Source organism: Rousettus aegyptiacus, unplaced genomic scaffold (assembly GCF_014176215.1).
Source record: "Rousettus aegyptiacus isolate mRouAeg1 unplaced genomic scaffold, mRouAeg1.p scaffold_m13_p_16, whole genome shotgun sequence".
NCBI classification, from domain to species: Eukaryota; Metazoa; Chordata; class Mammalia; order Chiroptera; family Pteropodidae; genus Rousettus; species Rousettus aegyptiacus.
Window position 1 is genome coordinate 16,892,544 of NW_023416291.1, and position 15,027 is coordinate 16,907,570.

A 15,027-nucleotide genomic window follows, 5' to 3' on the forward strand; every position below is an offset into this window, starting at 1 on the left:
CAAACCTTGGACTCCTCCCCTGTTCTTACTGTCAGCTAATATTCTTACTTTCAATTTCACTGAGAAAACAAAACAATCAAAAGAGGCTGCCAAAGCTACCCTACTGATAGCATCTGTATCTATATACTCTGTGTGCCCTCTCATTATTTCAGGTGGAAATAATCCACATTCCAATCTAAGGCTAACTCCTCTACTTGTGCAATAGTTCTCATCCACTCTCACCTTAAGATATTGTTCTCCCACAATTCTCCCCTCTCCTTCCTTTATTAGTGATTTTCCCCTCTCCTCCTGATTGTTCTGATCAGAAATGTTATCATTTTTCCCATCTTAAAACAAACCAACAAAAGAAAACTACTGTCTGATCTCATCTTCTCCAATAGGCCCCCAATTTCTGTGTTCGCCTATATAACACCCTGAAATAGTTCTTATCCTTGTCTAATTTCTCTATGCCCTTTCTCTTTGAATCGACCACTCTACCAAAACAGCACTTGTGAAATCATCATTGACCTTCACATTGCAAAGTCCAGTGTCAATTTTCAGTATTCCTCTTACTTGATCTATAAGCAGAATTTGACTCAGTTAATCAGTCATTCCTTCGTCCTTGAAATACCCTCTTTACTCAGTTTCCAGAACATCTCCATCTCCTGTTTGGGGTTTTGTTTTTCCTTCCTCACTTACTGCTTCTTTTTCAGTCATCTTTCCTAGATTCTCTTCATTTCCCTTACCTCTATATACTCCAAGGCCTGGTTCTTTGATTTCTCTAACTCCTATGGCCGTATTACATAGCCTCTGGGCATTAAATACTATCTATAAGCTGAGGCATCACAAAGTGATATCTGAGCCCAGTCCTCTGCCCTAAACTCCAAACCCAGATGCCAACTTTCTATTCACTATCTCACCGAGATGTCTAACAGACATCTCAGACTTTATGTGACTATAGCTGAACTCCTGGTCATAAAAATCAAATCTATTCCTCCTGTAGACATCCCCACATCGGTTAATGCTAATTCCATTCTCAGTAACTTGGGGCAAAAGCATTTAAGTTTTGAATTTTTGTTCAGCATAACCTTCGACAGTATTTGCTGAGGAATTGATCATCTTTTACTCTTCTCTTTCTCTCCAATAACATCTAATAACCAACTCATCAGCAAATCCTGTTGAAAGTTCTACCTTCAAAACAAACTCAAAACCCACATATTTGCCATCGCCCTAACCCAAGCCACCATCCTACTGTGACAGGAGCCTCTGATTTCCCTGCTTCCAACTTTGCCTCTCTACCAGTAGTGAATCCAGATATTGTGGGAACTAAAACTTCTAAAACTTGTGGAACCATACTAAAGTAGTATCTATAAAAACATTAATGCAAAATGAAATGTGAATGTGAACATTTAGAATTAGAGATTATCATCATAAATTACAAATTCTAAAAACCTGACAATCACATTACAAAATGTAGAAAAAAATAAATGTTTTGTTAACTATCGGACACACCTCTATAATCCCTTTTCCTACTTGTTTGTCTGTATACTTTTTGGTTACCTCTTCATGCAACAAGGATTTCATATTTTCCAAAAATAGAATAGAAAGATAATTTAGTCCTTTTTCTTCAATAGTAAATAGTTGAGATGCATAAAACACCTAACTTTACCTCCTTTATCCTATAAGCCCTGGGAAAACAGTGAGGAATTTTAGGGCAAAAAAGAAAGTGTAGTATTCACAAAAATCCTACAAAAATCACTCTTACACAACTTTATTTAAAGACTAAGTCAGGTTGAGACCAAAAGCAGGGGGACAAGTTAGGGGAGCACACAAATAATGTAGTCTCAAAATGACAGGACTTTCTCTTACTAGAAACAAGTTTCGTTTAACAATATTTTTTAGCTGGAAGTCAATGAAAACTCCATTTCAAAATAGTAAATAGATAAGTCAATGAAGTTAGCTTCTGCTTATTTCTTTTATATAAACATATCAGTCTCAGAAATGTGTTGTCTCAGAAGTTCAGCCTCAAACATATAAAATGAACATTATTTGATTCACTAATTAGCACATGATGATTGTATTTGTGCCTGAAAACAGTTAAATTATCACAAATGTTAGTGGTCAGGGTTAACCAACTTCTACACAGTAGGACAAACATAATTATGGGTTCCTTGGCTACATATAAATTGCTGAGAGGAAGGAAGTGTTCTATGGCTTTCACTTTTGTTTAATGTCCCAAAGCGCCTAGTATTGCTAGGAGGAAAGTACATGCCACTCAATAAAACATTTAATTACCTTAATACCTAACTTAAGGTTTTCTTTTCAAACCCTCCGAAAAGGTATAGGCAAACCCTTTAAGTAGTTTGTAACATCCACTCTTAGTGGCCTCTGATAGAATTTACATCATTGGGGAGCACACATATTTATATTTTCTCTTAGTTCGGAGACACAGGATACACGAGGGTATGGCTAGAGAGAGAAGTTCTCGGCTTTCCTTTGTGAAAGAAAAAGGCCTGCCTCACTCCACCCCTTTCATCCCTCTGGTTAGGAGAGTCAGGCTGGACTTAGTTTCTCCAGCAGCCAGCATGGAACGAGCAGGTACACTCTCTTCTACTCTACGAGGTTTAGTTCCAGGGCATGGGCTGCTTTGTTCAGAGGGCAAGACTAGGAGGGCTGCTGCTGGCAAGTTCCGCCTACGACTGGGAGAACAAGCTTAATTCTGGGAGAGGATTAACAAGCCACAGGGCTACTTTTCCAGAGCAATACCTTCATATCAGCTTTCTCTACTACAAGATGAATGTTTGACTCTCATTTACCCAATTCCTGTGTCTTATTTCTCAATTCAATTGACTCCAAACTCAGAAGGGAAAAGGCAGTGTTACTTATTAACCCCGGTCCTCACCACCACCAAAAAACAAAACAAATAAAAACAAAGAACCTAAAATATCTATAACTTCTGCTAAACTGAAAGTCAGGAACCACAGTACACAGTACCTCTGGTTCAAGTTGGAGCTTAATATAACTGCTGAATATATCAATGAGGAAATGAAAATTGAAACAATTAGCCTATTGATCACACTGCGGCACTCGTTATAAGAAGGAAGAATATTTTTAATATAATGTCTACAATTGAAACTTACTTTTAGAAGTACACGGTATTCGTTTTTATCATAACAAATTACCAAAAACTTGATGACTTGAAACAACAAAAATTTATCGTTTCACAGTTTTAGAGGCCAGAAGTCCAAAATCAAGGTGTCAGCAGGACACCGTAAGTAAAAATTTTCCTGCAATTACTGGATAAGGAATATGTTTCCATCAAACTACCAGTGAAAACCAAAAGAACTAAATTAGTTTAAAGAAATAGAAGCAACTAAGGAATAAGAAAACTGGTACTTGAATCTAGGGAGTGGAACTCCCATGTTTCGAGTCATGCTGTCTTCTCAAATGGGGGGAATCCGCAGGTTTTCATACACTGGAAAGTCCAGGTAAATTTGTCTTCAGCAAAGCTTCAATCAGAGATTTAAATCATGTCCTCAACACTTGATTTCTCTGCATCATTCAGCTCACCCTTTCTTCAGCTCACTGTTGACTTTATTCTAGAATTCTGTGCTGAATTCTCTGCTACTTCCAAGTTCTCATCATCCTTTCTGGTTTAAACCCATTCTTTCCACCTATAACTATGGCCAAGAAAATAAGCTCTTTTCATTGGCTGTGCCTGAATCACATGCCAACCCTGAAGCTAGGGACTGGGGTGACAGCCCTCCCCAAACTGCACAAACTCAAAGTAGGAGGACTGTTCCTCCAAAGTCAAATACTTTGACTTAAGCAGAGGTAAGGTTAAAGGAAAATGAGAAGCCAAAAACAACAAATGTCCACTGAAGAAGGTTTTCACTATATATAGGAAACGATTTCTAGGAAGTGACTGCTCTCACTTTACTTTTTCATAGATGTTGGCATTACTTACTTGTACATAAAGCTTATGTATAAATGACCTCAGAAAGACCCTAGCCCACCATAAAATATTTCATTAACCTCTTAACTCTTCTCTGCCTATGTTCTTCATCAACAGCAAAACATGTAACAAATGTACTTAATTAGAAAATTCACTACTCTAAATTTAAAATTTTCGTTATTCCCTAAATTGTCCTTGGGGCTAATAATAGAGTTAGTAAAAGGCAGATAGTAAAAACATTGCCTTTCAACTGTCTCTAAATCCTTTATAATATTTTAATAATTTCCATATTTTAGATACTATCAGTTTATTAAAAGTTAATGAACTTGGTGGCTGCTTCAAAGTACTAAACCAGGTTACTTTGAGTCTCTACCCTGCATCTTTCTATTTCAGAGTTTACCAGGTCAGTAGAAAAAGAGGAAAAGCATAAAAAAGAGATGATTGTGTTCAAGACATTTGTCACTCAGATATTCCATTAACTTGCTAATTTTAAAAATTGTTCCCTTTCTTTCTTTAAGAGTACAGGCAAATAAAAGAAAATTCCTGACAAGAAATTGAAAGAAACAGCAATCTGAAACGGGAAGAAACAGAGAAGCAGAGAAGCAGTTGAAAAACATTCTGTGTGATGATCTCTAAAGACATTTTCCCAAATTTATTCCCTCACTTAGAAATTCCTCAATTAGAGTCTGCTTTTATACATGGAGGAAGATTAGTATGTTCCAAGTTTCAAAGCTTCAAAAATCAAATTATTTTGTAATACCAAATTCAATATAATTTCCTTTTTCTTTAAAAAATAAAATCCTAAAAACATAATAAAAATAAAATTCTAGTTTTCACGTCTCATAAATTGTTACGAACCCTGGTTTTAAATTCTTATGCATAATATTGTGGAAATGTGTAAAAACAGTTTTAATATGGTTTTTAGCATTATATGTACATTTAAAATAATTAAAATATAAAACAGAAGATTTTATAAACATTTTTGATCAAAATACTATTTGGGAGGTTGTCACCACTGTAAGCCAAAAAATAAACAGGAAAGTTATTTTTCCTCATAGATTTCTCCAGTGCTTTCTAGCCACATACTTATTTTAAAGCATTACTAAACTTCATTATGCTTTCAGTTTATATTTAAAGAAAAAGATTTGTGATTTGGGGACCAAGGAATCCACACATACACACATACACAACATACTTTCCAAACTTGTTAAGGAAAAATCCAATATCAACCCCAAATGTATTTGCTTGACATGAATCTTCTAAAATCTCATGGAGTTTAATTAAAATATGTTTTCAAATATAAATAAATTGAGACCAAAGTACGTTTTGTTCCAAAGAGAATGCATAAGTAGATGAATACTAAACATTATATAGAAACTATAAACTAATATTTAATATACATTACAAAAAATGATTTTTATATGTGATTTCTAGTCATCAATTTTCATAAACTGTCATCAGCTGACCATGGAAACAGGTTAAGCAGTACTGAAGAATATCTATACATCTATACTCAAAGAGGAAATCATTTCATATTTTTTCTGATTTTGCTCTGTTAAGGAAAATATGAATGTGCATTATATGCAAACACAAAATAAACATATTTACTAAAGATGTTTAATATTATTATTGTTACAGTGTATTTTTAAAGTTGATATCCTTGGATCAAATTTAAGAAATGTTTGACCTGTTCTCACATAAAATATTCAGCCTTCGGAAGATGGTTAATGCAACCGAATTTGCCAATGCAGCATGAGCAAAAGGTACATATACCACACATGCAGGACTCACTTTCCATTCTAATCTCACAAACTTTAATCAAGTTCTGGAATTAATGCCGCTGATATCTTAGATCATGCTTTCATTCACACTCAAGTGAATATTGGGAATACGTTTAAAAAATCGATCCAAGTTACAGACTTAATCTATACTTTTTTGAGATAAGAACTTTGAAAAATAAATTGCAATTTTAATTCAAATATAAACTCTAAGATCAGCACTTTGCAGCTGTCTGGTGGGACACATGCAAAGTCTCCTAGTAAAACATCTCTGAGTTCAACGGAGCCTATAGCAGGATTTTCAGGAGGACCACCATCCTCCCTGCTGTCTTGATAAAACCTTACTCCCCACCCCCAACATCCCTGGCCTTGCAGTTACAAACTGCTGAAGAGAACAATCCTAAAAAAGAAACTATCACTAGAACAGATGACCCACCTTCTCTCAGAGACTCTCAAATAGTTTTATTTTATATTTAATATCATATAGAAACTATAAACTAATATTTAATATACATTACAAAAACTGATTTTTATATGTGATTTCTAGTCATCAATTTCCATAAATTGTCATCAGCTGGCCATGGAAACAGGTTAAGCAGTACTGAAGAATATCTATACATCTATACTCAAAGAGGAAATCATTTCATATTTTTTCTGATTTTGCTCTGTTAAGGAAAATATGAGTGTGCATTAAATGCAATTACAAAATAAACATATTTACTAAAGATATTTAATATTATTATTGTTACAGTGTATTTTTAAAGTTGGTATCCTTGGATCAAATTTAAGAAATGTTTGACCTGTTGTCACATAAAATGTTCTCCCTTTCTGACGTCTACCATAACCTCCATAGACCCTCAATCATTCATCCTTTCTGGAATCACCTCCCCAAACTCTTCACTGTGCTCTAAGACAACCCCCAGGCAACGGACTGGACCAGTACAGGTCCATGGCCTAATGGCAACTGGGCCACACAGCAGGAGTTGAGCGGCGGGCAAGTGAGCAAAGTTTCATCTGCATTTGCAGCCGCTCCCCAGCACCTGCAGCGCCACCCCAGCTCCTTCTCAGATCATCAGACATTAGATTCTCATAGCAGCACCGGTCCCTGGTACCAAAATGGATGGGGACCGCTGCTCTAAGAAGCTGCAGATCTTTCATCAGCTAAATTGATATTCTAGCGATGTTTTCTATATGTTCCCCCTACCTTCATGTTCTAACAACCCTACCATCTGAAGGACACAGCTTCTTCAGTAGCTCTCTCAAGGGGTAACTATTTTTCTTTTTCGCCCTTCCCATGCTCTAGGGTTAAAGATAAAGCCAATTTCTTCTTTCATTCTTATTGACACTTCCCCACCATTTCTCTTTTCTCTGAAAAAAGAGGAGGGCATTTTGTTTTCCACAGCAAACCATTATATTTTCATATTCCATGCATTCCCACACTTTCCAAAATGGTTATTTTCACCTTTCTCCTCACTCCTCAAAATACCAATACTTCCCACTCTCTCCTCAAGTAAAGACTTCACTTCTAATTTCACTAAAAAAATAGAAACAATCCTACCATCTAATCTACCAAATGGACTGTGTCTATGCCCATGTCCCCGCCTCCCTCCGGAGACAACAGGTGAGCTTTCCTTGCTCCTAAAAGGTCCCTCCTCCTGGAATGAAGAATGTGTAACATATTTCCCACTCTCCTGATTTCTCTTCAACTGTTCATTTTCTACCTCCTTTGCTGGGTGCTTCTTTTCTTGCCCTCTAAAGGTTGGAAACCCTGAGTCCTTAGATATTTTTTTTTTTTAATCCCCATCTACATTTACTACATAGATTATCTTATCTAAGTCTATGATTGTACATAAAATATACAATAGCCACTCACCAATTGCAGCTACTGAGCACATGAAATGTGGCTAGATCAATTTCTAAAAATACACACTGGATTTTGGAAACTTAGTACAAAAGAATGTAAAATATCTCATTAATTTTTATATTGATGAAATGACATTTTAGATTTATCAGGTGAAATACAGCTATTATTTAAGTTGATTTTAGCTGTTTTGTTTGTTTGTTTGTTTAAATTGAATGTGGCTAGCAGAACAATATCCAGTGACAACCTTTGTGGCTTATACTATATTTCTATTGGACAATACCGATCTGTACATTAATAACTGCAGCCTTTCCTACAAGACCACTTTTATAACAGACTACCCCAATCAGACATTTTTATTTGTATGTATAGTAGGCACCTCAAAAACATTGTATCCAAATATCAGCTCTGGATTTGTGCCCATTCACAACTGCATCTCCCTTTCTTCTCTGTCTCAGAGAACGGCAATTCTCATCTTCCAGTTCATCAGGTCTAAAATTCAGAATCATCTTCCTTTCCCTCGTGCTCCATGCCAGATCTATCAGCAAGTACGGACAACTGGCCATCAAAATATTTTTAAGGGAGTATTTTAAGGAAGTGAGCTCTGGGGACAAGAATGAGTGGGGAAAATAAAATAAGGAAGGGAGAACTAGTGTAAGAATCCCTTGGGGGTTGGCCATCACTACATGAACTAGTTGTTCAACTGTTTGGGACCTTCTGAGAAGCATTTAGAATGTAAATGAGACCCTTCTACCCAGGTAAAGAGTGGAGGAGACATTTATTCATCACCTTTCATCTTCCCCTTCCAGTAGCTCAAGTGTGATGCTAAGCCTATTCCTCTGGGTGTCCCAAACCAGAAAGGAGTTGGGGGATGCCTGGAGCAAAAACAGCAGAAACTAAAGTAAAAAGTGAAGATTTCAGATAGAGTATGAAAGGTGTTTGCCACGTTGCTCAGGAAAGTAGACTGTGCATATCTCTTCCCAACTTCTGTAATAAATAAATGTTGGTTGGACAAATGCATGAACACAATTTCAGTATGACAATGATTCCCAACAGCAATTTTCACGCACCTTTCTCGGAAATGCCAGATCTCCATTTCCAAACTCCTAATGGTTATTATCTCCATCTACATGTGTACTTAACAGATCTAAATTCATTATTTTCCCCATCTCTTTCTCCATCTGCCTCAAATCTGCTTCTCCCTCACATTTATATCTCTACCTAATGATATCTGTTCAGTTTTTCAGTCTAAAAACATCAATATTGTTCTTTAGGAATTCTTTGATCAGCTAAATTGAGGATAACTTGGTTAAAGACTGTAGACCGATTTCTGCAGCATTTCTCAGAGCTTTTAATATATTAAAGCTCAATATAAATTAAGATATGAATGCATTTTTTCAAATTTATCTAACCAAAAACACTTTTGTCAAGATGAATCACTCAGGATCAGTGTTCTGAAGACAACACTTTGAGAAGTGCCACTGCAACATCCTTCCTCCACACTTCGGGTTCACCACTGCTCTGACTTAGGCCCCTGCCATCTCTTACGTGGACCATCTTTTTGCTGTAAAGACTCCCACTTATCTCTGCCGCCGTTCTCTCCATGGCCTCTGCTGCCAGTTTTACTTTTCTAACAGAAATATTTGGTCACACCTCACCCCTTTCCTCCCTCAGATTTAAAATCTCTGTAGGCTTTCCAGTTTACACATAAACACAAGTCCTAGGCCTCATGTTATATTTCCTTCGAAATCTAGCTACACTCATCCTCTCAACTTTGTCTTATCACACCTCTCCCTGCCCCCAAACCTATCACATTCTCTTGCACTTTTAATATTTTGCTGCTACTTATCAAAATGGCCTCCCTGGTTCCCACCCCACCTCTAACAAATGTCTCCTTAAAACCAGTTTCTAATAAGATCTCTTCTATGAAATTTTTGTTCTGCCACTTGGTGGGTTACTTCTCACAGTTTCTTAATGCTTTGGATTTAACCTCTAATACAGCCATCATCACGTTGTAAGATAAGAAACTACCCAGGTGTTTGTCCCCACCATTGCTCTCTGAGCAGTTTTAATCTTTGTTTCTCCAACTTCTAACATAGTGCCTGGCACAGAGCAGTCATTGAATGAAAAAAAAAAAAAATCAAATCAATATGTAACATAGCGATCAATAACAAGAGTATAAATGTCGATGAAGTTACAAAAGCTATAACAAGAAATGTTGTTTGATTTCAGCCATTAATCTCAGGAAAACAATACCACTTTGCTTAAATAGACCTCCTTGCTCTACCTTACCAAGTTCCAGATAGAGAATAATCCTTTACAACAATTTCTCTCAAAGGAAAACTCTATGGCTTCCAAAAATCCTTTTAGGGTTTTGGGGGAACACACTCAGAAATAGCTTGCCTACCCTACCTACCCTACCTACACTCAGGGCATGAACTTTTGATTAGTAACAGTGAACTAAACAGTCTCTGAGGACTTGTTCCAGAAGGAATATCACTCTTTTAGAAGACATGTCTAATCAATTTTGTTCTTTTAAATTCTTATTTCCCATTAAGATGATCTCTTCATTTTCCAGTGGCCCTAGAAGTCAGCAGCCCTTTCAATCATGTTCTTCTACCTTTCATTATCAAATTTTTAAATTTAGCGTTTTCTCTAAACAAGGAGATTCCATTACAAGCACACCAGACTCACACAGTTTTCCCTGTTTGTTTTCTGAACTTCTTTGCTCCATCTAAAACGTACCTTTTGCAAGTAGATCCGTTGATTCCTTGAATTTCTCTTTCACATTAAACATGTGTGGCTCCTTGAAAGAAGCTCGTTGTGGAGGCTCCTCAAAATGTTCACTTTTGGAACCATCTTTGGGGGAACAAATGCTTTTGTGTACTGTCTGAAGTTTTTGGATGACATCAAGTGTTTCTTTTTTTTTAATCTCCAAAGGTATGTATTTGCTAGTTTTTGGTTTTTGATGTTTATTTCTAAAAACATTTACAGAAGTACCTTGAACCTTGTTCTGTAAATAATACAAAAATAAATTTAATTAAATTTAATTGTCAGACTGTCAAATAAAATTATATCCACTAAATACATTTTACAAAGTACCTTACATCGTAAGACGTTTACCATAAAGCACAAAACAATACTCAAATAAAACAGATGCTATCCTATATAGTTCTTAAAAAGCCCTTCATAAGAATGAAGGTTACATTCCATTTCAAAAAATTTAAATTTTAAAATAGCAATTTTCTCATGTGTGATATTTCCAAATACAGCTTTAACGTATATCTCAAATTAGAAGTTTTTCAATAGATATACAAGAATTTAATTATTTTCAACTATATTTGAAGAATTTTCAAATGTTAATAAATGCTAACACCCCTAAAACTCTTTCTTTGTTGAACCACAAACAACTGCTCATGCATGGATTTAGGTTCTCAAAAAAAAAAAAGGATATTAATAATCAAATATGTATTTCAGATCATTTCAATCATTTAAAGGCTTCTTAATTCTGACTACTTTGAACAACAGAAATGTCATAGAGTTCCAGATCTCTGACAGGTAATTGTCCAAACAATTATACTTGTTCTAGCCTAGTCATTCTCTGGCCCATAGATAGAGCTATTTTTCCCTCCCCACTTTCCCCCTACCTCAAAAAAAAGTTTAGACATATTCAAATTGTTTGCAACTCAAGAGGCCAATAAGGAGGTTGTAGTGTGCTAATATCAGGTTTTGTCAAGCAACCAAAGATGAAACATTATGTTGTTATTAGATTAAATTCAAAAAGCAAGTCAAGATTCTAAAGCACATCTATCTAAATCTGAAGGCTGTGAAATTTTCTTCTCGTGTGTCTACTAGTAAAATCAATATAATTTTAATGTATTTTTTGGTTAGAGGAAAAAATTAGTTAAGCAATGTTAATAATGTTGATTATAGAATAAAAAAACCTGTAGCCAATCTCAGCATAGTGGGCCATTCAAAAGAAATATAGGCATAAAAATTATAACCCCCTTTTTTCCCTCAGTAAGCATTGAAAAATATTTAAAATCTTCATTTAAAATTCTGGGGGTTTCCCCCCCCAAAGGGAATAGGATAGTGTGGCACACAGTAAACCATCCTAAGATTCCCTTCTCTTACCTGTCACCTCCAAGTCTCATTTGTCACAATAATCGTTGCTACCCCAAATTCCCCATCTCCTCTGTAGATGCTATTCTCCAAAATTTCATCCCCTGGTGGCATTCCTCTTTCCCTCCTTTTCCTTTTCACTCCTTCTGCTCGCACCTTCGAACTCTGTGCCATTCAGCAAATATTTATTGAGCCAGGCACAATGGTTGTTGCCAAAGACACAACATTCCAAAAAGACAGTTTCTGCCCTCCAAGAGCTATGAGACTGGGAAAACAGTTCTAATGCAAAGCGATGCGAAAGAAGATATAGGTGAGCATGTCATGCTGGGGGCAGAGAGGAGACATCTCGCAGCACATTTTCTACTTTAGCTTTGCCTAATAGTGTTTAAAGAAGGATATTCACTTGAGATATTTAATCCAAATATTCCTGCTATCATTAATCAAAAGAAAACATTAAAATTTGGATTAAGTGTGGAAATTAAATATATGTATCATTAAATAATCTGTATAGCAGAAAAATCTTATTTTTAAATGCAATCTGAAATCAATTGTTATAGCTAGTAAGGATTTTATTTTCTCTCTATTCTATTTAAAATCTATTAGGGTTCATGCAATCTTTTGGAACAATCATTGTAGTATGTAAAAATAGTTATTAGTTTACTGAAAAAATAGATAAATGAAAGCATTAACCTCGTTTATCTTCTCATAATGTTGGGCAATGAGAGTTTTTGCTTCTTGAAAAAAATCTTGCTTGGTGGTCTCTAATATAGGATCTAAAAGAAAAAAAGAAATTTTTTTTATGTGGTTAATGTACTTTCTTAATTAAAACTGTTAAAACTATGCAATTAAAATTTGAGGGCAGTTATTAAACTTGCAGGACATTATAAAAGTGAATTTTATAAGTGCACATAATAAATGAATCCAAAATAAATTAATGCAATGCTCCTTTAATGTAATACTTTGCTTCATAAAACATCATCTTACAATGGTCAGAGTGATAGATTATCCTAAATTGTTAAAGTCCGGGGACACCAAAGAAAACACACAAAATCGAAATCTCTGAAAGTGCTTTAAATGTTACTGTGCAGAAGACACAACAATGTGATATGGGCACAAAATTATTAACAAATCTATCTGTGTTGTCTATACTTGATGACTAATCTATATGGCTGCACATTTCTTTAAGAATTATTTATCTTATAACTTGTTTATAACTAAGATAAAACTCAATAGGTTTATTAAATAGAAATAGCATTCCGATTCCTACTTAACAAAAATATACAAACCTACAAATTAGTAATATAATATCTCATTTATGTTTTCCTAAGACTCTTACTCTTTTAATCCAGAGCTATGTACAGAATTCTATAGCACATACATAAAATACATCATCCTCATGTAGTCTTGTCTAGGATTTCCTCTTTATGTATTTCCTTTATTAGTAGCTGATTCTGACATTTATAAGTGTTTTTTGGCTTTCTCCTCTTAACTTGGACTCAGTAAAACTAAAATATATAACCTATTTAAATTAGCTTTTTATTCTGGCCAGTGTGCTCCCCATTTCTATAACTCTATCTTCTTTAGTACTCTTAGGATCAAGATTTTCTCTCCTTTTCACCCACTCAAATTTTAAGCAATTTAAAACTCCATCTTCCCAAGAATCAAATCCATAATGACCATCCATTTGGGTGCTATAACAAAATACCACGGACTGGGTAGCTTATAAACAACAAGAATTTATTTCTCACAATTCTTAAGTCTGGAAGTCTGAGATCAGGGTGTCAGCATAATCAGGTGAGGTCCTTCTCCTGGGTTACAGACTTTAGTTGTACCTTGATGTGGTAGAAGGGATTAGGGAGCTTTGCAGGACCTCTTTTATAAGAGCACTAATCCTATCATTAGGGCTCCACCCTCATGACCTAACCACCTCTCAAAGGCCCCCACCTCCTAATGTCGTTATTGCTTTTAAGGGTTAGGATTTCAACATACAAATTATGGAGGAACACAAACATTTAGACCATAGCAGATACCACCACGTACCCATCATAATAGCTACAATTAAAAAGACTAATAATGGGCATCATTGGTGAGGCTGTGGAGCTACCGGGAACCTTGATGTATTGTTAGTGGAAATGTAAAATAGGATAATCAGTTTGGAAAAGAGAGGTAGCATTCTTATAAAAGTAAATATACACTAAGTATCCTGTAACCCAGCTATTCCACTATTCCACTCCTGGATATTTACCAAAAAGAATGAAACATATATTTATAAAAGACTTGTACAAGAATATTCATAGCAATTTTACTCATAAGAGTTTCAAATTGGAAACAGCCCAGATGCGTATCAACAAGGGAATGGTTAAAAAAAACTTCAGTATAGCATTTATACAATGCAATACTACTTGGCGACGAAAAAAAAAAGCTAAATGTTTACATGCACAACGTGGATGATTCTCAAAAGCATTATGTCAAACATTCTTACACAAAAATTCACATACTGTATGGTTCCACTTATATCAAGTTCTAGAGCAAACAAAGGTAATACATGGGACAAAAATAATAATAAAACAGCAGCGATTCTTTTTTGCTGAGAGATGGCATAGACTGACTAAGAAGAGACAAGAAGATAATTTCTAGGGTGATGATAATGTTCTATAACTTGGTATGCAGTGGATTGCACAGGTATATATAATTATCACAAATCCACAAATGTACACCTAATATTTATGCATTCCATTGTAGTACTTTTTACATCAAAAGAAGAAAAACTACAAATGCTGAACTCTGACTACTGATATTCATGTTGCTTAATGGATGAATATGAGATAAATTAAGTATAGCAAAATATTAATGGTAAAAACTGGGTAGTAGGTGTTTGGGTATTGATGAATTTTTTCAAGCTTGTTGTATGTTTGGAAATTTCAAAATAAAATATAGGAGAAAACTCTCTCTTTCTCTTCATTCCTTCACAAAATGTCTGCTTGCTTTTTACCCTATAGACTTGTGAGCCCAGGTAGCTGTTACTTTGGGGCAATGATGTCTTAAGGAATGAAGTCTGGGGGAGACAGTAGCAATAAAGGAGAGGACCATTGGACTCTAGCCCACCTTAAAAGTTCTTGGTTAGGGGAGGAAGCATCTACTAAAGGTATGCCATCACTGGACATTGGAACTGTTCCTCTGCAGTTATTCTAGAAATAACAACATCTCTTGTTCTCCAGCATCATCCTTCCACACTTAGCTGTGGGAAGGGCCGTAACTCATTACCAAACTCCAATCTCCCTGTCCTCCCATATTTGCCACAGTATCTCCCTACAGTGAGGGCTGTCCCATAT

At 35.5% G+C, this 15,027-nt stretch overlaps 1 protein-coding gene across 3 annotated transcripts in view; it reads right to left on the reverse strand.

Moving 5' to 3' along the window:
* The window catches only part of IQCM (IQ motif containing M), a 412,415-nt gene that overhangs the window by 256,357 nt on the left and 141,031 nt on the right, over positions 1–15,027 (reverse strand). For all 3 annotated transcript variants that reach the window (XM_016144555.2, XM_036234284.1, XM_036234285.1), the window contains 2 exons: positions 12,386–12,468; positions 10,319–10,586 (listed from right to left, as the gene is read on the reverse strand). In XM_016144555.2, coding sequence (XP_016000041.2) covers positions 10,319–10,586; positions 12,386–12,468 — 351 coding nt within the window. The remainder of the gene's footprint in view (positions 1–10,318; positions 10,587–12,385; positions 12,469–15,027) is intronic.